General features: G+C 45.4%; 1 protein-coding gene across 1 annotated transcript in view; it reads right to left on the bottom strand.

Moving 5' to 3' along the window:
* LOC121003515 overlaps nt 1–24,981 on the bottom strand; it is a gene marked incomplete at its 5' end in the record, with an annotated part of 1,598,977 nt that overhangs the window by 508,908 nt on the left and 1,065,088 nt on the right. Inside the window, 1 exon segment of the mRNA XM_040435417.1 lies at nt 10,571–10,577. Within this exon segment, the coding sequence (XP_040291351.1) occupies nt 10,571–10,577 (7 nt within the window).

A 24,981-nucleotide genomic window follows, 5' to 3' on the forward strand; every position in this document is an offset into this window, starting at 1 on the left:
TCCTGTAATTAATGCTCACCACAGGTCCTGTTCAGCAAAGGAGACAGAAGGAGATGCCGGGCTTCGCGATCAAGTGGACTAAGGTGAGTTAAATATTTTTTTCTTTTTTTTTTAACCCCTCCAGCGCTAGTTTACTATGCATTCTGTATTCAGAATGCTATTATTTTCCCTTATAACCATGTTATAAGGGAAAATAATAATGATCGGGTCTCCATCCTGATAGTCTCCTAGCAACCGTGCGCGAAAATCTTGCTTACGGATGCTTGCGATTTTCACGCAACCCCATTCACTTCTATGGGGCCTGCGTTGCGTGAAAAACGCAGAATATAGAGCATGCTGTGATTTTCACGCAACGCACAAGTGATGCGTGAAAATCACCGCTCATCTGAACAGCCCCATTGAAATGAATGGGTCGGGATTCAGTGCGGGTGCAATACGTTCACCTACCGCATTGCGCCCGCGCGGAAATCTCGCCCGTGTGAACGCAGCCTAAGCTTGCTGGATTGTTGATTTAATCCATCTTGCAATAGTGGATTTTGAAGCTTGTTTTCCCTTATTCTTCCCTGCGAATTGTACAAATAAAGCTGAATCTTTCCTGAAGGGGAGAGTGACTTCTAAATATTGTATTACTAAACGACGAACATCTAGAGTATGAAAACATTGTTATTTTGCATTCTTCTGTTCTGTAAAAAAAAATGGCATAAAGGCTGGGTATAATTTTAAGATTGCTCTGTCATCCAGAATCCTCATATATGGTTCTCTTGAAGAAAAAGCCTGTATCTCTCCTACTCTCCTTGCCGATGTTACGGCCACTAGAAATACTCTTTTGAAAGAGAGCATTTTTATTTTACAGTTTCTAAAGTTTCAAAAAGGAGGATTACATAGGTGCTCCAATACTAGTGACAAGTCCCAAGGAAAAACTGACTTTCTAACCAGAGGCCGGATTCTGGAGATGGCACGAGAAAATGTTTTTATCCAATTGTGCCCTGCTAGAGGGAAGTCAAGAAACCAACTCAAAAGCCGAAATCTGAACTTTTAGAGTACTGGGCCTGAGACCCATGTCAAAACCTTCCTGCTGAAATTCTAGAATGTCCTGAATAGAAGGGGAAACTGACTCTTTGTGAAGAGAAACAAACCAAGAACGGAATTTCTTTCAAATCTTACCGTAGATGGCAGAAGTAACCCTCTTGTGACTTTGTAGCATGGTTGTTATAACTCTTTCTGACAGGCCCCTGGCTCTTAGTATCTGTTCTTCAGAATCCATGCTGACAGCTTCAACCTGTGCACTTGTGGATGCCAAAGAGGTCCCTGAGACAATAGGTTGTCGTCTGGGTGAAGAAAAAAGGGTTCCTCCAATGCCAAGTTCTTTAGAATTGGGAGCCAGCTTTGTTTTGGCCAATATGGAGCCATTAGGACCAGAGTTACTTGTTCTGACCTCAGCTTTTTCAGGATTGGCCCAATTAGAGGAAAAGGCGGGAAGGCATAGGCCAGATCCATATCCCAACTCTGAGACAAAGCATCTACTGCCACTGGTCTGTCCCACAGATTTAGTGAGAAGAAAAAGGGAAGAAGAGTATTTTTTCTGGCGGCAAAGAGGTCCAATTGAGGAGTCCCCCATTTCTTGCAAAGTAGATGAAATACTTCTTTTTTGAGACACCACTCCCATGGACATATAGAATGTCTGCTTAAGAAATCTGCGGTTACATTTTTCTCTCCTTTCAGGTGGATTGCCGAGACTGACAGTACATTTTTCTCTGGCCAGCTGAATATCCGGTCTGATAAATGCTGAAGGGGTGGAAATCTTGACTCCTCTTGATGTTTCAGGAAGGATACTGTTGCAATGTTGTCTGAGAGAACCCGTACATGTAGGCCCTTTAGAAGACTCTCCGCTTTTAGGAAAGTTTCCAAGACTGCTCTCAACTCCCTGAAGTTTGAGGACCTGTGAGAGAGATTGCGACCCCAGGGACCCTGAAAGTATAAGTCCTGCACCTGGGCTCCCCAGCCCGACTTGCTGGCATCCGTTGTTACTAGAATGTGAGGTTCTAAAGTCCATGGAATTCCCAATGAGAAGTTCTCTGGATCTATCCACTGTAATGACCGACGACACGCACAGGGAGGAAAACAGGGAAAGCCCTGCCCAAGGGAGAGGGAAAGGTGGTGACCCCTAACTCACCTTGCGGCTGGCACCTGACTGCCCTGACGTCCCTAGACGGGTTCCTCACCCGTGCGGCGATCGCGTGCCTAAACCCTGGCTTTCCCTAATATGAGCCCTGGATAGTGAACAGGCCGGTGGGATCGCTAGTCCACACCACTATCACTAAGAGGGAAACACCAGGGAGAGGACAGACAAAACATACAAACACATACACCCAGGTGGGCGACCACAATAAACCAAAAAGGTCCAACAGGGATCTGGAGGGTAGCGTACTGGACCAACTACCAGCGAACGCAGCAACACAGCTCCAGAAGGTCAGAATAGATGTCCAGGCAGGAAGTTCTATCTCTGGCAACCAGAGAAGTGTGAGAGAGAAATATAAGGAGGTCTGGGAGTGCTGGACAAGGAACAGCTGAGGAGAAGGAGCTACGGATCCCTGAGTGAGCCAAAAGGGTTTGCTAAGCAAACCCAGAAAGCTACCATAAGGAAAACAGCCCTATCTTAAATAGAGCGTGCAGCCAACCGCTGCGACTTCCTGACCCCGGGTATAACGGAGTCAGGCGTGGTCCTCGACACCCTCGTGACAGTACCCCCCTCTCTACGAGGGGCCTCCGGACACTCAGGACCAGGTCTCCCAGGATGAGAGGCATGAAAAACCCGAACTAACCTGTCGGCGTTTACCTCAGACGCAGGAACCCACATTCTTTCCTCGGGACCGTAACCTCTCCAATGCACCAGATATTGAAGAGAGCGGCGGACCCGACGAGAATTAACAATTTTGGATATCTGAAATTCTAGGTTACCATCCACGACAACAGGAGGGGGTGGCAGCAGTGATGGTTCTAGAGGTGGAACATATTTTTTGAGTAACGACTTATGAAAAACATTATGAATTTTAAAAGTCTGAGGTAACTCCAGGCGAAAAGCCACGGGGTTGATGATGGCTACAATTTTGTAAGGGCCAATAAACCTAGGACCCAGTTTCCAAGAGGGAACCTTCAATTTAATATTCCTAGTAGACAACCACACATAGTCATTCACTCCTAGGTCCGGACCTGGCGACCGTCTCTTATCAGCCATGCATTTGTATTTACCTCCCATATTTTTCAAGTTAGCTTGCACCTTCTGCCATACCGATGAAAGAGATGACGAAAACCGTTCCTCTTCGGGAACCCCAGAAGACCCCCCCTCTTTGAAAGTACAGAATTGGGGATGAAAACCATATGCACCAAGAAATGGTGACTTGCCAGTGGATTCCTGACGACGATTATTTATGGCAAACTCAGCTAACGGTAAATATGATGACCACAACTCTTGGTTTTCAGACACAAAACATCTTAAATATGTCTCAAGGTTTTGGTTGGTACGCTCAGTCTGTCCATTCGACTGAGGATGGAAAGCAGAGGAAAAGGACAAGTGTACCCCCAAACGAGAACAAAAAGCTTTCCAAAATTTAGAAATAAACTGGGTACCCCGATCCGAAACAACATCGGAGGGGACCCCGTGAAGCTTCACGATTTCACTGACGAATACCTGAGCAAGAGTCTTAGCATTAGGTAGTGCGGGTAACGCAATGAAGTGTACCATTTTGCTAAACCTGTCCACTACTACCAAAATAACTGTTTTACCCGCAGACAAAGGTAAGTCAGTGATAAAATCCATTGACAGATGTGTCCACGGTCTATTGGGAATGACGAGTGGTAATAGAGACCCTGCAGGAAGTGTATGTGAAACTTTTGCGCGCGCACAGGTAGAACAAGAAGACACAAAATCCAATACATCCTGACGCAACCTTGGCCACCAAAAACGACGAGACAATAGTTCCAAGGTTGCTTTACTACCCGGGTGCCCAGCAAGTGCCGAATTATGATGTTCCTTTAATAATTCGAAACGTAAGTTCAACGGTACAAACAATTTCTCTGAGGGGCAAGAGACCGGGGCGTCCCCCTGGGCCTCTAACACCTTCCCCTCCAAAACAGAGTGTACCGCAGAAACAACCACTCCTCTTTGAAGAATGGGTACCGGATCACTCACATTACCCCCTCCAGGGAAACAACGAGATAGTGCATCAGCCTTGGTGTTCTTTGCCCCAGGACGATAGGTAATCACAAAGTTAAACCTGGTAAAAAATAGCGACCACCTAGCCTGTCTAGGGGTGAGACGCTTAGCTGATTCGAGGTACAGAAGATTTTTGTGGTCCGTAATTACAGTAACGGGGTGGACTGCCCCCTCTAAGAAATGACGCCACTCCTCAAACGCAAGTTTAATAGCTAATAGTTCCCTATTGCCAATATCATAGTTCTTTTGTGCTGCAGATAGTTTTTTAGAAAAGAAAGCACAAGGACGCCATTTGCCAGGAGACGGACCCTGAGACAGCACCGCCCCCACTCCCACCTCTGACGCATCGACTTCAACAATAAAAGGCTGAGAGACATCAGGTTGGACCAGTACAGGTGCTGAGGTAAACCTCTCTTTTAGAGAGGAAAAAGCAACTTTAGCGGCGTCAGACCATTTAGAAAAATCAGTCCCCTTCCTAGTCATGTCAGTAAGCGGTTTTACAATAAGTGAATAATTTTTAATGAATTTCCTATAGAAATTCGCGAAGCCCAAGAACCGTTGTAGTGCTTTGAGGTTCTCAGGAAGATCCCAATCTAAAATTGCCTGGACCTTCCTAGGATCCATACGGAAACCTGACGCAGATAAAAAATAACCCAGGAATTGTATCTCCTGAACGGCGAAGACACATTTTTCAATTTTAGCATATAATTCATTCGTCCGTAGGACCTGCAGTACTTGTCTGACATGCACCTCATGTGTTTTCAGATCGGACGAATAAATTAAAATATCATCTAGGTATATTACCACAAACCTGCCGATTAGATGACTAAAAATGTCATTAACGAAATGTTGAAAGACGGCAGGAGCATTGGTCAGACCGAAAGGCATAACTAGATTTTCATAATGCCCCTCAGGGGTGTTAAACGCTGTCTTCCACTCATCCCCCTCCTTAATACGAATCAGATTGTAGGCACCCCTAAGATCAAGTTTGGAGAACCACCTAGCACCCGCAATCTGATTAAACAGGTCAGGAATGAGAGGAAGAGGGTATGGGTCTCGGATGGTTATCTGATTTAATTCGCGAAAATCTAAGCAAGGACGCAGGCCCCCATCTTTCTTTTTAACAAAGAAAAACCCTGCAGCCACGGGTGAAGAAGAGGGTCTGATGTGTCCCTTAGCCAAGCTCTCGGAGATATAATCTTTCATGGCTTGTCTCTCTGGACCCGAAAGATTATATAACCTGGTCTTGGGTAATTTTGCGCCGGGAATAAGGTTAACCGGGCAATCATAAGGACGATGAGGTGGTAACTTCTGACAACCCTTTTCAGAAAAAACATCCTCAAAGTCCGAAATAAATGTAGGTAGGGTAGTTATGGAGGCGACTAAGCAATTGCTATTTAAGCAATTTTCTCTGCACTGCTCACTCCACTCCAATATCTCCCTGGCCTGCCAATCCACCACTGGATTGTGCGCTACCAACCAGGGAAGACCCAGCACTACCGGAGTGGGAAGCCCCTCCAGAACATAACCTGAAAGCATCTCGTTATGGTGGTCCCCTACCCGAAGGTATAAATTATGAACCATGTGCGTGAGGTTTCTCTGAGACAGGGGAGCAGAATCAATAGCGAATATGGGAATGGGTCTCTGTAAAGTACAGAGAGACAAACCCAAAGTGCGGGCAAAATGGGCATCTATCAAATTTACCCCTGCTCCACTGTCTAGAAAGAAAGAAATAGTCTCCGTCTTATCACCAAAAATAATAACCGCTGGCAACACAAATTGCGATGTACGTATGGAGGAAACGTATACCCCCCGGCTGACATCCTCCACACAGCCTGCGGTTAGTAGTTTTTCCGACGGTCTTTTGTTTCTGAGGAAAGAAGGACAGACATTAATGAAATGACCCCTCTCCCCACAAAAAAAACAAACCCCACGCCTACGGCGAGCCTCAGGAGGACGGACCTGACGAGTAGTTCCTCCTAGCTGCATAGGCTCGTCTAAGTCCGTACAGACTAACTGCTGCTTGGGAGGGGTTACCAATTGCTCCGGTTTTTTCAACCTGACCCTAAGGCGTCTATCTATTCGGATAGAAAGGGAGATAACCGCATCAAGGGAAAAGGGGGTCTCATATAATGCAAGCGCATCCTTAACCCTTTCGGATAACCCAGAGCAGAACTGACTCCTGAGAGCCGGGTCGTTCCATTGGGTATCCGTAGCCCACCTACGGAATTCAGAGCAATACTCCTCTACCGGCCGCTCTCCTTGTAAGAGTCTCCGTAATCTTGATTCAGCCAGGGCGACTCGGTCAGGGTCATCATATATGAGACCTAAGGCCCCAAAAAACTCATCCACTGACCGAAGAGCCTGGGAATCAGTAGGTAAAGAGAACGCCCAGGACTGCGGATCCCCCTGCAGCAGGGAAATAACAACCCCGACCCGCTGATCTTCATTACCAGAGGAGTAAGGGCGCAGTTTAAAATATAACTTACAGGCCTCACGGAATGTCAAAAACTTGTCCCTTCCCCTAGAAAATCTGTCAGGGAGAGGGACCTTGGGTTCAGCAACAACCTGGTTACCAGTAGCAACCGCTGGGCTTGCAGTCAGTTGTAATTGCTGCTGTTGCTGGAGGACCGACGCCTTCAATCCTACCACCTCCAAAGACAGGCCATGAAATTGTTTGGACAGAGCAGCAATTTGATCCATACTGGATTCTAAGTAGGTAAAAAAAAAAATTTAACCTACACAAAATAAGGGCCAGAGATAATGTAATGACCGACGACACGCACAGGGAGGAAAACAGGGAAAGCCCTGCCCAAGGGAGAGGGAAAGGTGGTGACCCCTAACTCACCTTGCGGCTGGCACCTGACGTCCCTAGACGGGTTCCTCACCCGTGCGGCGATCGCGTGCCTAAACCCTGGCTTTCCCTAATATGAGCCCTGGATAGTGAACAGGCCGGTGGGATCGCTAGTCCACACCACTATCACTAAGAGGGAAACACCAGGGAGAGGACAGACAAAACATACAAACACATACACCCAGGTGGGCGACCACAATAAACCAAAAAGGTCCAACAGGGATCTGGAGGGTAGCGTACTGGACCAACTACAAGCGAACGCAGCAACACAGCTCCAGAAGGTCAGAATAGATGTCCAGGCAGGAAGTTCTATCTCTGGCAATAAGAGAAGTGTGAGAGAGAAATATAAGGAGGTCTGGGAGTGCTGGACAAGGAACAGCTGAGGAGAAGGAGCTACGGATCCCTGAGTGAGCCAAAAGGGTTTGCTAAGCAAACCCAAAAAAGCTACCATAAGGAAAACAGCCCTATCTTAAATAGAGCGTGCAGCCAACCGCTGCGACTTCCTGACCCCGGGTATAACGGAGTCAGGCGTGGTCCTCGACACCCTCGTGACATCCACCATGAAAAAGACTCTGTCTTATCGACTTTGGGATGCGGATCTTCTGATCCAAAGAATTTAGATCTCGGTTCCAACAATTAAGAACTGTTTTCTGCAAAAGGTCTTGAATGGAATTGACTCCAGGGGACTGTGGCCATGCAAGACGTCATTAACCCCAGGATTTTCATGGCCGTTTTTATAGACCAGACTTCTTTCCTTTGGAATAAGGAAATCTCCTGGCACATCTTTGCCTGTTTCTCTACCAGCAGGAATGAACGTTGTTTTTCTGATTCCAATAGGGTGCCTAAGAAAATTTTTCCTCGTTTCTAAAATAAGGTTCGATTTTTCTAGGTTTATGATCCATCCCAAGCGGGAGAGACTCATCAAGGTAAATTCCAGCTGTCTCAGTAGAATGGTGGCAGATGGAGCTGTCAATAGGAAGTTGTCCAGATAAAGTATAATTATTATACCCTCTTCTTTCCTCAACCAGGACACGACTTCTGCTACTATTTTTGAAAAAATTATTGGTGCTGAGGATAGGCCAAAGGGTAGACACTGGAACTGGAAATGTTGAATGGATGAATCCTTCAGAACCGCAAATCTCAAATATTTTTGACGCTCTGGAAATATTGGGACATGATAATAAGCATCTTTTAAAGTTACCTGTGCACATTACCGCTCCTGGACAAATCAACTGAATTGCAGATTTTATTGAATCCATTTAAATCTTCGATATTTCACCCACTATTTCAGTATCTTTAGGTTTAGAATGGATCGATATGTCCCATTTGGCTTTTTTACAAAAAAAAAAAAAAATTCTCGAGTAGTGTCCCAGACCGATTTGTTCTGGAGGTACTGGCTTGATGGATTGTAGACTGAATCGTTTTTCCAAATCTGACATTATTGCAGAATTCTGTTCTGGTTGAGCGAAATGTGTCACAACAAATTTCCTTGGTGGAGGATATAAAAATTCTATTCTGTATCCTTTCTCCATTGTTTTTAAAATCCAAGTATTGTGAGTAATTTCTTTCCACTATGGAAGGAAGGTTTTCAGTCTTCCTCCACCTTCCTGATTTACCTTTGCCTCTGTAAGACTGAGACGTATATCGGGGTCCTGGCTTCCGAAAGGACTGGGACTTTTTATTTTTGGCCCCTGGAAACCCTCTCTTTTTGTCCGTAGACTTTTCCAGAATAGAATACAGAACAGGGCCAAAAACATAAGTACCAGATAATGGGATAGTACAAAGCTTATTTCTTTTTACAGAATGTCCCCAGACCAAGTTTTAAGCCACAATGCTCGTCCGGAGGAATGTGAAAGGGAACTGCCTCTGACAGCAAATCTAATAGATTCCGCCGAAGCATCAGAGACAAACGCAGTTACCATTTTTAAGAGTAGAATGGACTCCAGAATTTCTTCCCTGGAGCTTTTCATCTTGAGATGGTTCTCTAGTTGGGAGAGCCATAAAAATAACAATCCAGACAGTGAAGTAGCGGCAATATTTGCATTGATCAATGCAGAAGATACTTTCCAGCACCATCTATTTTTCTATCCATAGTGTCCTTAAGTTGCAAGGAATCCTCAAAGGGCAAGGAGTTTTTTTTAAAATTACTTTTGCAATGAGTATATCAATTTTCAGGGTATCCACCCACAATTTTGTATCTTCTGCATTAAAGGCTAGACGATTCTTAAACTCACAAGATATGTAAAGCCTTTTCCATTCCTCCAATATGAGTAATTTTAGATTTTCATTTACTGGAAAGAGCGTTTTCTTTTTTGCTTTTAGTCCACCAAACATCTTGTCTTGTATAGACGAGGTTGGGCGACTTCCTCTACGTCCATTGTCTGACAGACAGCAGAAATGAGAACGTCTAAGGCTACTTTCACACTTGCGTTCGGGGTTCCGCTTGTGAGTTCCGTTTGAAGGCTCTCACAAGCGGCCCCGAACGGATCAGTACTGCCCCAATGCATTCTGAGTGGATGCGGATCTGCTCAGAATGCCTCAGTTTGGCACCGTTGGGCCTCCGTTCCGCTCAGCAGGCGGACACCCGAACGCAGCTTGCAGCGTTTTCGTGTCCGCCTGGCCGTCCCCATTGACTTGCATTGTAAGTCTGGACGGATCCGTTTGACGTTGACACAATATGGTGCAATTGCAAACGGATCCGCCCCCTATTGACTTTCAATGTAAAGTCAGGAGTCCCTATTAATATACCATCAGATTAGAGTTTTCTCCAATCCGATGGTATATTTTAACTTGAAGCGTCCCCATCACCATGGGAACGCCTCTATGTTAGAATATACCATCGGATTTGAGTTAGATCGTGAAACTCAGATCCGACAGTATATTCTAACACAGAGGCGTTCCCATGGTGATGGGGACGCTTCAAGTTAGAATATACTAAAAGAACTGTGTACATGACTGCCCCCTGCTGCCTGGAAGCAGGGGGCAGACCCCCACCTCCCTCCCCTATATTTAACTCATTGGTGGCCAGTGTGGCCGGCCCCCCCTCCCCCCCTGTTTTTAACTCATTGGTGGCCAGTGCGGCCGGCCCCCCCTCCCTCCCTGGCGCTCCTCCTACTGGTAAGTGAAAGGTCTGTGCGGCGCATTGCTTATAGCACACATCTTTTCACTTTCTGGCCACCAATGAGTTAAATACAGGGGAGGGAGGGGGGGCCGCACTGGCCACCAATGAGTTATATACAGGGGAGGGAGGGACTGCCCCCTGCTGCCTGGCAGCACCTGCCAGGCAGCAGTGGGCAGTCATGTACACAGTTCTTTTAGTATATTCTAACTTGAAGCGTCCCCATCACCATGGGAACGCCTCTGTGTTAGAATATACTGTCGGATCTGAGTTTTCACGAAGTGAAAAATCAGATCTGAAAAAAACAGTTATGCAGACGGATCCGTTCTGAACGGATGCAAGCGTTTGCATTATAGGAGCGGATCCGTCTGTACAGACACCAGACGGATCCGCTCCGAACGCAAGTGTGAAAGTAGCCTAAATCCTCGGATGAAAAAAAATATACTTTTTCCCCTCTTCCGCAAGACAAGAAGCAATTTCATCTTCCTCAATATCATCAATTTCTCCCTCTGATCTAATGTTACTAGTGGATCCATCCTCTAAATCGGAGTCCATATCAGCTCTAGGTCTTCTAACATGAGACTGTGGAACAGATTTTGGCATTCATTTGACCACTGAGGGGTGTATTTCCTCCTTTATAATCTTCGGAATTTAAGCTGATAAAGATGGCTGTTCTTTTATCAATTTATCAATGCAAGAGCTGCAAAGTTGTTTAAAGTAAGACTCTGCCAGCTTCTTAGCACAACTATAGCATCTTTTCACTTTCTTTTTAGGTTCAGAAGGATTTTTATGCACCACATCTTTATCATCCTGAAATTACAAAACAAACCGACCAGACACAGGACCTTCCATGGTGGAGTACACAAACATTTGATTTCCCACCATACCTTTATAGTCCTGCCCCCTTTCTGCCGCCAGTCTGCTACTCCCTCTTCTGGGACTCCCTCCTACAGGAGAATCCCAATATGGATAATGTGAGTCCATTCCGAATGGGGACTCCTGCATTGATAGGCCATCCCCACCGCGCCAGGCATTCCAGCGTGCCCTCTCACCGGACATCTAACAAGAGGACGTCACTTGGCTTGCAGAGGCGCGCAAAAGTAGCAGGAAGTGATACTCCTGGGACAGCGCTCAATATGGCTGCGCCCTGCACGTGAAACGCAGACGGAGAAAGAGGATGGAGTACGGAGCCGAGAGCCTCTCCAGAGAGGAAGCGGACACCGCAACCAGACCCGGCAGCCTCAATGGGTACTAGTAAGGCCAGGGGATCCCATTAAGGGGTGCTAGCCGAGCAATCCAGTCCAGGGATGGAAGTAGAGGCATAATCCCCCCAGTCCTATCCTGGGCTCCTTTGCCAAAGCATAAACTTTTTCCCATAACAGGGATCCTCTCTGTTGGCTGCTGACCTGTAAGGGACAGGAAGAACACTGGAGTTGGAGGGGCTTTTAACCTCGGTGCTTCCTGTCACTTTAGAGAGGTACATAAGGACACCCTCCATGTGTGCTGTCATGGAAGACGTCCTGGAAATAAAGATTATTATTACTATCTAGACAGACATTGGGTTGGCAGATTTGGTTTTTGGCAGCTCCTCACGACCTCACAGATGTTGTAGTTTAATAGATTTATTTTTAACAAGCAGCATGACGAAATACAGCGGTCATTAAAGGGTTTCTCCGGCATGTACTCAGGATAGGTCATCAATATGAGCTCAATGTAGAGGTCCAACTCACAACACCCCCGAACAATCAGCAGGTGGCGCTTATACAGATAATGTATATGTGGTTATACAAAAAAATGTGCTCTGTGTGCTTTTATTGTGTAAAAAACCGGATTTGATACATATGCAAATTAACCTGAGATGAGTCCTGTCCCTGACTCATCTCACGTACAGGACTCATCTCAGGTTAATTTGCATATGTATCAAATCGGGTTTTTTACACAATAAAAGCACACAGAGCTATGGGGACTGGGTATTGCGGATGTGCTAGCGGCCATCTAGTAACCCATGTCCTCAGCTCTATACACAAAATCCCGGTGACAGGTTCCCTTTAACCACTTCAGTCCCCCTAGCTTAAACACCCTTAATGACCAGGCCACTTTTTACACTTCTGCACTACACTACTTTCACCGTTTATTGCTCGGTCATGCAACTTACCACCCAAATGAATTTTACCTCCTTTTCTTCTCACTAAGGCCTCCTGCACACGGCCGTTTTTTTTTCCCGTTTACTGGCCGTTTTTTGCGTTCCGTATACGGTCCGTATACGGAACCATTCATTTCAATGGTTCCGCCAAAAAAACGGAATGTACTCCGTATGCATTCCGTTTCCGTATTTCCGTTCCGTTTTAACATAGAACATGTCCTATTATTGCCCGCAAATCACGGTCCGTGGCTCCATTCAAGTCAATGGGTCCGCAAAAAAAAAACGGAACACATACGGAAATGCATCCGTATGTCTTCCGTTTCCGTTCTTTCCTGAACCATCTATTGAAAATGTTATGCCCAGCCCAATTTTATCTATGTAATTACTGTATACTGTATATGCCATAGGGAAAAACGGAAAGGAAAAACGGAACGGAAACACAATGGAAACAAAAAACGGAACAACGGATCAGTGAAAAACGGACCACAAAACACTGAAAAAGCCATACGGTTGTGTGCAGGAGGCCTAATAGAGCTTTCATTTGGTGGTATTTCATTGCTGCTGACAATTTTACTTTTTTTGTTATTAATCGAAATGTTTGCAAAAAAATGACATTTTTCACTTTCAGTTGTAAAAAATTTTTTTAAAAACGACATCCATATATAAATTTTTCTCTAAATTTATTGTTCTACATGTCTTTGATAAAAAAAAATGTTTGGCTAAAAAAAAAATGGTTTGGGTAAAAGTTATAGCGTTTACAAACTATGGTACAAAAATGTGAATTTCCGCTTTTTGAAGCAGCTCTAACTTTCTGAGCACCTGTCATGTTTCCTGAGGTTCTACAATGCCCAGACAGTAAAAACACCCCACAAATGACCCCATTTCGGAAAGTAGACACCCTAAGGTATTCGCTGATGGGCATAGTGAGTTCATAGAACTTTTTATTTTTTGTCACAAGTTAGCGGAAAATTATGATTTTATTATTTTTTTTTTCCTTACAAAGTCTCATATTCCACTAACTTGTGACAAAAAATAAAAACTTCCATGAACTCACTATGCCCATCACAAAATACCTTGGGGTGTGTTCTTTCCAAAATGGGGTCACTTGTAGGGCAGTATACTGCCCTGGCATTCTAGGGGCCCAAATGTGTGGTAAGTAGTTTGAAATCAAAATGTGTAAAAAATGACCTGTGAAATCCTAAAGGTGCTCTTTGGAATGTGGGCCCCTTTGCCCACCTAGGCTGCAAAAAAGTGTCACACATGTGGTATCAGGAGAAGTTGGGCAATGTGTTTTGGGGTGTCTTTTTACATATACCCATGCTGGGTGAGAGAAATATCTCGGCAAAAGACTTTTCCCATTTTTTTCTACAAAGTTGGCATTTGACCAAGATATTTATCTCACCCAGCATGGGTATATGTAAAATGACACCCCAAAACACATTCACCAACTTCTCCTGAGTATGGCGATACCAGATGTGTGACACTTTTTTGCAGCCTAGATGCGCAAAGGGGCCCAAATTCCTTTTATAAGAGCATTTTGAGACATTTGGATCCGAGACTTCTTCTCACGCTTTAGGGCCCCTAAAATGCCAGGGCAGTATAAATACCCCACATGTGACCCCATTTTGGAAAGAAGACACCCCAAGGTATTCAATGAGGGGCATGGCGAGTTCATAGAATTTTAATTTCTTCGGTACAAGTTAGCGGAAATTGATATTTTTTTTTTTTCTCACAAAGTCTCCCTTTCCGCTAACTTGGGACAAAAATTTCAATCTTTCATGGACTCAATATGCCCCTCACGGAATACCTTGGGGTGTCTTCTTTCCGAAATGGGGTCACATGTGGGGTATTTATACTGCCCTGGCATTTTAGGGGCCCTAAAGCGTGAGAAGAAGTCTGGAATATAAATGTCTAAAAAATGTTACGCATTTGGATTCCGTGAGGGGTATGGTGAGTTCATGTGAGATTTTATTTTTTGACACAAATTAGTGGAATATGAGACTTTTTAAGAAAAGAAAAAAAAAAAAACAATTTCCGCTAACTTGGGCCAAAAAAATGTCTGAATGGAGCCTTACAAGGGGGTGATCAATGACAGGGGGGTGATCAGGGAGTCTATATGGGGTGATCACCCCCCTGTCATTGATCACCCCCCTGTAAGGCTCCATTCAGACGTCCGTATGTGTTTTGCGGATCCGATCCATGTATCCGTGGATCCGTAAAAAACATACGGACGTCTGAATGGAGCCTTACAGGGGGGTGATCAATGACAGGAGGGTGATCAGGGAGTCTATATGGGGTGATCACCCCCCTGTAAGGCTCCATTCAGACGTCCGTATGTGTTTTGCGGATCCGATCCATGTATCCGTGGATCCGTAAAAAACATACGGACGTCTGAATGGAGCCTTACAAGGGGGTGATCAATGACAGGGGGGTGATCAGGGAGTCTATATGGGGTGATCAGGGGTTAATAAGTGATAGGGGGGGGGGGTTGCAGTGTAGTGGTGTTTGGTGCTTACAGCAGCTAATATACCTGTTAGGGGTTAAAAAAAAATCGCATCTCCAGCCTGCCAGCGAACGATCGCCGCTGGCAGGATGGAGATCCACTCGCTTACCTTCCGATCCTGTGAACGCGCGCGCCTGTGTGCGCGCGTTCACAGGAAATCTTGCGTCTCGCGAGATGACGCGTATATGCGTGACTCTGCCTGCAGCTTCCGCCTCCGGAACGCGATCCTGCGTTAGGCGATCCGGAGGCGGTTAATATGAAAGTATTCAGATCCAGGTGCTGGTTTGAAAAATGTAGAATGTTTCCAATAAAGTTTGTATAATCGCTGTGCTTATTTTTTGGGTCTCTGTAAAGTATTTTTGGGACATTTTATTCCCTGTTTCAGTTGCACAGCTAGATGCATTTCACTCAGAAGCAGGGAACATATCACATCTGTGAAACCTGCCACCACTGTATTGCTGTTATGTCCATTTCCTTACTTCACACTATGTTTGTTTTCAGCTCTAGAGCTTAGAGAAAAGATAAGGAGGAGTAAATCACACTTACAGAAAGGCAGGGGCATTGCTAGGTTAAAACATTCGGGGCCTGAGCCCCAGATGTTTTGTCTCCGGCCCCAAATGTACTGCCTGCCAAATAGATACAACTGTATCCTCAGGACAGCAATACAATTGAATCTAATGCATTGGAAGAGCTTAAGGACCTGTGATGACATCACAGTCCATGTGATCAGTGCTGAAGGAGTGGTTGAGGACCTGCGATGATGTCACCATCATGTGACCAGTGCAGGAGAGGATGACGCTCTGCAGTGAAGAGAAGTCCTGGGGAAGAAGCAGTGGCGAGGTCTGCTACATGAGGAGAGGTAAGTGAAGGGAAGGATTCGGTGTGAGAGCCAGAGGAATGCTGGGGGTTGTGGTTATTTAACTGGGACTGTTTGTTAGCACTAAAGGGAAGGATGTTATTTACATGGGATTGCATGTTAAGGGAGTGATGATGTTTACATGGGACTGCATGTTGGAGGAGGCTGGGGAGAGGGGGTGATGTTATTATATGTGACTGTATATAGAATTATCTATAATTATAATACTAGGGCACATCAGGGAGAGCATTATAACAATAATGGGACACATGGACATCCACAGCGCCCCCCACAACAGGGGCATCATGTTCTGCGCGTTTCCTTCCTGGTACCTGTTCTCTAGGAGCCGTGGATCTCTCCGGCTGCGGAGTCTGAGGCTGTTTCACAGCAGCATTTCCTGTCTCCGGCTGTTCTCCTGTCGGAGATGTCCAGATCTGACACGGCCAGAAGCTGCCAGACACCCACCAGCCCCATTCACTATAATGGGGAGCGGCAGAGATCAGGACACAACCCGGAAAACATGCAGAGTAGCGGCCGGACGAAAACCGCTGATCCCAATGGGATTTGTCCGGCCACTTCTCTGCACATTTGTCAGGGTGCGGCTGGATCCCACCAGAATGCTTCAAAATCCTGAAGGCTGCTCCGTGCCAGATCTCTTTAAAGGGGTTGCATCACTTCAGTAAACGGCCTTTATTATGTAGAGAAGGTTAATACAAGACACTAATGTATTGTGATTGTCCATATTGCCTCCTTTGCTTTCTGGATTCATCTTTCTATCACATTATACACTGCTCGTTTCCATGGTTACGACCACCCTGCAATCCGTCAGTGGTGGTCATGCTTGCACACTGTAAGAAAAAGCCCTAGGATGGTGCTATTTCCTATAATGTGCAAGCACGGCCACCGCTGATGGATTGCAGGGTGGTCGTAACCATGGAAACAAGCTGTGTATAATGAGATAGAAAATTCAATCCAGCCAGCAAAAGAGGCAATATGGATAATAACAATACATTAGTAATGCCTTGTATAAACTTTCTCTACATGACAAATGCCACTTGCTGAAGTGAGAGGACCCCTTTAAGGGTGTGGAGCTGGAGAGTGTTCCACTTACTTAGGCAGCGCGTGTCCTCCTCTTCCTCTGACAATCCTTCACCATGGACGGTCGGGTGTTTTTATTTCTACCACCAAGTGCAGGAGTCAGGCACCAGGCCGTGCTGCAGGAGGAAGTAAAGGACCTGTGAAGATGTCATGGCCATGTGATCATGTGTGGGAGGAGTCAGGCACCAGGCTGTGCTGCAGGAGGAAGTAAAGGACCTGTGGTGATGTCATGACCATGTGATCATGTGTGGGAGGAGTCAGGCACCGGGCTGTGCTGCAGGAGGAAGTAAAGGACCTGTGATGATGTCATGACCATGTGATCATGTGTGGGAGGAGTCAGGCACCGGGCTGTGCTGCAGGAGGAAGTAAAGGACCTGTGATGATGTCATGACCATGTGACCATATGTGGAAGGAGTCATGGAAATCACATAACCAGGTTTCTCCGCTCTGTGTGTGCAGGGCTCTGCTGTGCAGTTTGTAATTCCAGTCTGTATGTAGCTGAGCTGTATGTGTGTGATGTGTAAGTAGTTGGGCAGGGCTGTATTGTGTAATGGCTGTATAGCTGAGCTGTATGTGTGTGATGTGTAAGTAGTTGGGCAGGGCTGTATTGTGTAATGGTTGTATAGCAGTGCTGTATGTGTGTAATGGTTGTATAGCAGAGCTGTATGTGTGTAATGTTTAAGTAGTTCGGCAGGGCTGTATTGTGTAAGGTTTATGTAGTTCAGCAATATGTTTATATAGCAGTGCTGTATGTGTGTAATGGCTGTGTAGCTGAGTTGTATGTATTTGCAAGCAAGACATTTATGTGTATTATGTATGGACTGGGGGGGGGGGGGGGCACTGTATATTTCACTTAAAGGGGTTCTGCAGTGTTTTTTTACTGATCTGTCTACTGGATAGATCATCAGCATCTGATCGGCGGGGGCCCGACACTGAGGACCTCCACCGATCAGCTGTTTGAGAAGGCAGCGGTTGGGGGCATCTACTGGGGGCCCTATATATTGACATTATATACTGGCATACATTATGGGGGGCGTCTATGGAGAGGTGTGGGAGAGAAGCACGATGGTAGCATCTACTGGGGGACATTATATAGGGGCATTTTATACTGGCACACATTATTCGGGTTCTATAGGGAAGGGAGGAGAGGATATCCACTTGAACTCTATAGGGGCATTTTATACTGGCACATTATGGGGGGCACTATAGGGATGAGGGTAGAAGCACTATAGGAGCATCTAGTTGGGGCACTACAGGGAGTGCAGAATTATTAGGCAAGTTGTATTTTTGAGGATTAATTTTATTATTGAACAACAACCATGTTCTCAATGAACCCAAAAAACTCATTAATATCAAAGCTGAATATTTTTGGAAGTAGTTTTTAGTTTGTTTTTAGTTTTAGCTATTTTAGGGGGATATCTGTGTGTGCAGGTGACTATTACTGTGCATAATTATTAGGCAACTTAACAAAAAACAAATATATACCCATTTCAATTATTTATTTTTACCAGTGAAACCAATATAACATCTCAACATTCACAAATATACATTTCTGACATTCAAAAACAAAACAAAAACAAATCAGTGACCAATATAGCCACCTTTCTTTGCAAGGACACTCAAAAGCCTGCCATCCATGGATTCTGTCAGTGTTTTGATATGTTCACCATCAACATTGAGTGCAGCAGCAACCACAGCCTCCCAGACACTGTTCAGAGAGGTGTACTGTTTTCCCTCCTTGTAAATCTCACATTTGATGATGGACCACAGGTTCTCAATGGGGTTCAGATCAGGTGAACAAGGAGGCCATGTCATTAGATTTTCTTCTTTTATACCCTTTCTTGCCAGCCACGCTGTGGAGTACTTGGACGCGTGTGATGGAGCATTGTCCTGCATGAAAATCATGTTTTTCTTGAAGGATGCAGACTTCTTCCTGTACCACTGCTTGAAGAAGGTGTCTTCCAGAAACTGGCAGTAGGACTGGGAGTTGAGCTTGACTCCATCATCAACCCGAAAAGGCCCCACAAGCTCATCTTTGATGATACCAGCCCAAACCAGTACTCCACCTCCACCTTGCTGGCGTCTGAGTCGGACTGGAGCTCTCTGCCCTTTACCAATCCAGCCACGGGCCCATCCATCTGGCCCATCAAGACTCACTCTCATTTCATCAGTCCATAAAACCTTAGAAAAATCAGTCTTGAGATATTTCTTGGCCCAGTCTTGACGTTTCAGCTTGTGTGTCTTGTTCAGTGGTGGTCGTCTTTCAGCCTTTCTTACCTTGGCCATGTCTCTGAGTATTGCACACCTTGTGCTTTTGGGCACTCCAGTGATGTTGCAGCTCTGAAATATTGCCAAACTGGTGGCAAGTGGCACCTTGGCAGCTGCACGCTTGACTTTTCTCAGTTCATGGGCAGTTATTTTGCGCCTTGGTTTTTCCACACGCTTCTTGCGACCCTGTTGACTATTTTGAATGAAACGCTTGATTGTTCGATGATCACGCTTCAGAAGCTTTGCAATTTTAAGAGTGCTGCATCCCTCTGCAAGATATCTCACTATTTTTGACTTTTCTGAGCCTGTCAAGTCCTTCTTTTGACCCATTTTGCCAAAGGAAAGGAAGTTGCCTAATAATTATGCACACCTGATATAGGGTGTTGATGTCATTAGACCACACCCCTTCTCATTACAGAGATGCACATCACCTAATATGCTTAATTGGTAGTAGGCTTTCGAGCCTATACAGCTTGGAGTAAGACAACATGCATAAAGAGGATGATGTGGTCAAAATACTCATTTGCCTAATAATTCTGGACGCAGTGTATATAGGAGTATTTTATACTAGCACAAATTATGGGGGCACAATGGGGACCTTTGTTCAATTGGGTTTTATTTTTTGTACTGGCACATAGTAGGGGGCATTGGCACACATTATGAGGTGCACTATGGGGACATTGTCTCTACTACAGGCACTAAGAAGAAGTATTTTTTTTATTCCCACACAACAAGGCATTATTTGTACTGGCACACATTATAAGGGGTACTTTTTGTACTGGCGCACATTATAAGGGGTACTTTTGTACTGGCACACATTATAAGGGGTATTTTTGTACTGGCACACATTATAAGGGGTACTTTTTGTACTGGCACACATTATAAGGGGTACTTTTTGTACTGGCGCACGTTATAAGGGGTACTTTTTGTACTGGCACACATTATAAGGGGTACTTTTGTACTGGCACACATTATAAGGGGTATTTTTGTACTGGCACACATTATAAGGGGTATTTTTGTACTGGCACACATTATAAGGGGTATTTTTGTACTGGCACAGATTATAAGGGGTAATTTTGTACTGTGGTATCACTGAGGAAGGGGTTGGACCCCGAAACGCGTCTGGTGCTACACCCCATCTTTGTACTGAAAAATCTACCTTACCATTAAATCGACCATAACCGAACAGAGAGCCGGCTTTAATCTCCTGATTGAATACTGCTACAAATATCTAAAGGCAGATCCTGGGAGTAAGTACACTTGAAGGCTCTTGTGATTATTTCGGACGAACACTTGGTCGATACAAAGGTAATGGACTTAATTCGCTTGCAAGCTTTTCAGCAGTGAGTTGCTGCCATTCACGTCGCTTTGGCGGGACGCCGCCGCGACTATTTGAATAACTGCAAAGCATATGACTGTTGTCTCAATATGAAAGTAAAAAACGAATAGACTTATTGCAAACAAGTCTTTGGATGTTCACAATCATTGGATCCAAGATTTACAATATTGGACTATTGAATATTTGCTGATTAATCGAATAATAGCCTTTGCTCTGTCGAATATTCATTATATTTATTTGTTAATAACCTATTTATTCTACTGCATTCTTGATTGTTTTATGCATCAAATATATTTATATTATCAATAAAGCTCATCTTTGCTTAAAATACACGGTCGCAGCTATCCTTGAGTGCCCTGTTCACCTATATACGTATATGCTTTTCTAAATTGAGTGAGTGGCCTCAATTTACAGGAGCACCTGGTGTCGTTTGAGTGTTCTTAGTGCGACATCTTACTCAATTTTACAGATAATTATTTCTATTGGTGGGACATTTGGGAGCACTAGTACTGTGGGGGGCACCCTGGCACAGTATCAGCTTACCAACATTATTTTGGCGGACATTCTGTTTACACTATTAGTGTCAGGGACTCTATTTGCTGGGTGAAGCTATTTTTTTCGGCACTGTTTGCCAATAATTATTGGAGGGGGCACTATCTGTGTGGTGCTCATATTCTCAGGAGGTTTATCTGTTTCTAGAAGAACAGCCAAAAAAAGCGGATCCTATATTTTGAGCCTCTGCCTTCAAACCGTCAGCATTTGATCAGTATTTGTAAGGCAAAAACAGAAGTGGGTCCAAAACAGAGAAGACACATGAAGGAAGTATTGGCCTGTCTTCTGTGTTCTGGACCCACTCCTGCTTTTAGCTTCCAAATCATGATAGAATTCTGACTGTGTGATAGAGGTCAAATGCTCAATTTGTATAAATTTTGACAATTTGTGTCTGAAATCTATTTTATTTAGATGGAAAAGAAGTCCTGCATGCAGGACTTCAATGGCCCCTATCATAAGGTCAGTACACAGGATTGGGTCCAAAACAGAGATAATATGTGATGGTAAAATTTACATGTCTTCTATGTTTTGGACCCACTCCTGCTTTTGGCTTCCAAATCATGATTAAATCCTGATGCAAAATACTGACTGTGTGATAGAGGCCTTATGGATGCTCAAACATCAGGACCCCTTTTCTTTTTTTGTTATTTTTCTGTTCTTCTGACAGATCAGAAGAAGGGAAAAATAGATGGTGATTTCCACATGGCCAAAGAGGGCCACTAGTGTTCCCGTAACAGACTGGTGAGGGTGGGAGCAGCATGAAGAGTCACAATAGTTGCCCCGGAAGAGAGTAAAGAGGGTGGCAACAGCATGAAGAGTCACAATAGTGGCCCCGGAAGAGACTTGTGAGGGTGGAAACGGCATGAAGAGTCACAATAGTGGCCCCGGAAGAGAGTGGTGAGAGTGGAACCAGCATGAAGAGTCACAATAGTGGCCCCAGAACAGAGTGAGGAGGGTGGCAACAGCATCAAGACTCACTATAGTGGCCCCTGGACAGAGTGGGGAGGGGGGCAACAGCTGTGGCAGATGGCAGCATCAGAAGAGTGGCTGAAGCACTTGGCCAGAAGTAATGGGCCATTTGTCACAATGTTCCAGCGTAGCAGCACATTACAGTCAGATCATTACTGCCAGAAGGACTTAATCCTGGCTGATCCACACCTGATTCATCTTTATAAAGGTCAGTCTCTCAACATTTTGTGTTGAAAGGTGAGTTCTCTTTGGGGTAACTATGCCCCCTGCCACACTAAACACCCGCTCTGATGCCACGCTACTGGCCGGGCAAGAAAGATTGCCCAGGGCAAACTCGGACAGATGCGGCCACAATTCACGTTTGGCTGCCCCATAGTCCAGGGGATCTTGGATCTGGGGTGACAGGGTGCAGTCCAAGTATGCCACCACCTGCTGGTTCCAGTTCTGCTCCATGTTCTGCTGCTGCTGGGTGGTTTACTCAGTAGGTGGGTGAAGAAAAGTTCTCATCAGAGACTTAAGACTTAAGTTGCTGCTGATGGAGCTGGTGCTGCTATTCCCTCCATCAGTCAGGGCAGTGGAGCGTAAGCTCAGAGGGTCCTCCTAGTTAGACCTTCGTGAGGATGGGTGATGGCGCACATCAGAGGCGGCTCTAGACTTTGTGAGGCCTTAGGCGAAACTCGAACATGAGGCCCCCACAAAGATTGTTGGGATGCTCGTGATCTCCTGTACGGCGCCCCGCCTCAATCCTCAAGAAATAAGCTGTGTCAACCACCGCACGGAGCGGTGGTGTGGTCAACACTCCCCCTCCATGCATCTCTATGGAGGACTCGGAGATACACAAGTGTTGTATCTGCGGCTCTCCCATAGATACATGGAGAGGGAGTGTTGACCACCGCTTTGGGCACAAGGAGATCCGGAGTACCATACAGGAGATCGTGGGGGATCCCAACGGCCAGACCCCCCTGATCAGACACTTGTCTCCTATCCTTTGGATAGGAGATTTATTTTCCTATCCCGGAGTACCCCTTTAATATGCAGTGACATCACAGTAAAGGGTTAATATGCACAGTGACAACACAGTACAGGGCTTATATTCACAGTGCATATTAACACTTTGCATTAACCCTGGCCCAGTTCTCTAAATCGACCCTCCCCCCACACACCGCATTGTGCTGTACTTGCTATACAGCAGCACATACCTGTCACATCCAGTGCCTCCAGGTGACGTCTTCTCCGATGTAGATCTTCTCTGTCATCATCTTCTCCATTCGGTCCGTACAACTTCTTTCAGCCGCACCTCGTCTCTGCAGAGTGTGACACACAGACATCTTAGCTTCCTCACATTTCTATCATCATCCCCCAACCTGGAGTCCCCACAGTGTTAGGCCTCTTTCACACGACAGTATGTCTTTTTCAGTGTTTTGCGGTCCGTTTTAAACGGATCCGTTGTTCCGTTTTTTGTTTCCGTTGTGTTTCCGTTTCCGTTCCGTTTTTCCGTATGGCATATACAGTGTACAGTAATTTCATAGAAAAAATTGGGCTGGGCATAACATTTTCAATAGATGGTTCCACAAAAAACGGAACGGATACGGAAGACATACGGATGCATTTCCGTATGCATTCCGTTTTTTGGCGGACCCATAGACTTTAATGGAGCAACGGAACGTGATTTGCCAAATATAGAACATGTTCTATCTTTAAATGGAACGGAAAAACGGAAATACGGAAACGGAATGCATGCGGAGCACATTCCGTTTTTTTTGCGGAACCATTGAAATGAATGGTTCCGTATACGGACCGTATACGGACCGCAAAAAACGGCCCGCAAAACGAAAAAAAAAAATGGCCGTGTGAAAGAGGCCTTATCCTGCTGCTCACTGTGCCCCCAAATACTATCCTGAAGAAATATTAGTGCCCCCCATAGTAATAGTACTCCTCATAGTCCCACCAATAGTAATTCCCTTCTAGAATGCTCTCATTAGTAATACTGTCCCCCACATTGCCCCCATTAAGTAAATTGCCCCCCACACTGCCCACATTAAGTGATTTGCCCCCCACACAGCCCCCATTAAGTAATTTGCCCCCCACACTGCCCCCATTAAGTAATTTGTCACCCCACACTGCCCCCATTAAGTAATTTGCCCCCCACACTGCCCCCATTAAGTAATTTGTCCCCCCACACTGCCCCCATTAAGTAATTTGTCCCCCCACACTGCCCCATTAAGTAATTTGTCCCCCCACACTTCCCCCATTAAGTAATTTGCCCTCCACACTTCCCCATTAAGTAATTTGTCCCCCCACACTGCCCCCATTAAGTAATTTGTCCCCCCACACTGCCCCCATTAAGTAATTTGTCCCCCCACACTGCCCCATTAAGTAATTTGTCCCCCCACACTTCCCCCATTAAGTAATTTGTCCCCCCACACTGCCCCCATTAAGTAATTTGTCCCCCCACACTGCCCCATTAAGTAATTTGTCCCCCCAAACTTCCCCCATTAAGTAATTTGTCCCCCCACACTTCCCCATTAAGTAATTTGCCCCCCACACTTCCCCATTAAGAAATTTGTCCCCCCACACTTCCCCCATTAAGTAATTTGTCCCCCACACTTCCCCCATTAAGTAATTTGTCCCTCCACACTGCCCCCATTAAGAAATTTGCCCCCCACACTGCCCCATTAAGTAATTTGTCCCCCCACACTTCCCCATTAAGTAATTTGTCCCCCCACACTTCCCCCATTAAGTAATTTGTCCCCCCACACTTCCCCCATTAAGTAATTTGTCCCCCCACACTTCCCCCATTAAGTAATTTGTCCCCCTACACTGCCCCATTAAGTAATTTGTCCCCCCACACTTCCCCCATTAAGTAATTTGCCCCCCACACTTCCCCATTAAGAAATTTGTCCCCCCACACTTCCCCCATTAAGTAATTTGTCCCCCCACACTTCCCCCATTAAGTAATTTGTCCCCCCACACTGCCCCCATTAAGAAATTTGCCCCCCACACTGCCCCATTAAGTAATTTGTCCCCCCACACTTCCCCATTAAGTAATTTGTCCCCCCACACTTCCC

Source organism: Bufo bufo, chromosome 6 (genome assembly GCF_905171765.1).
Source record: "Bufo bufo chromosome 6, aBufBuf1.1, whole genome shotgun sequence".
In the NCBI taxonomy this organism is placed as follows: Eukaryota; Metazoa; Chordata; class Amphibia; order Anura; family Bufonidae; genus Bufo; species Bufo bufo.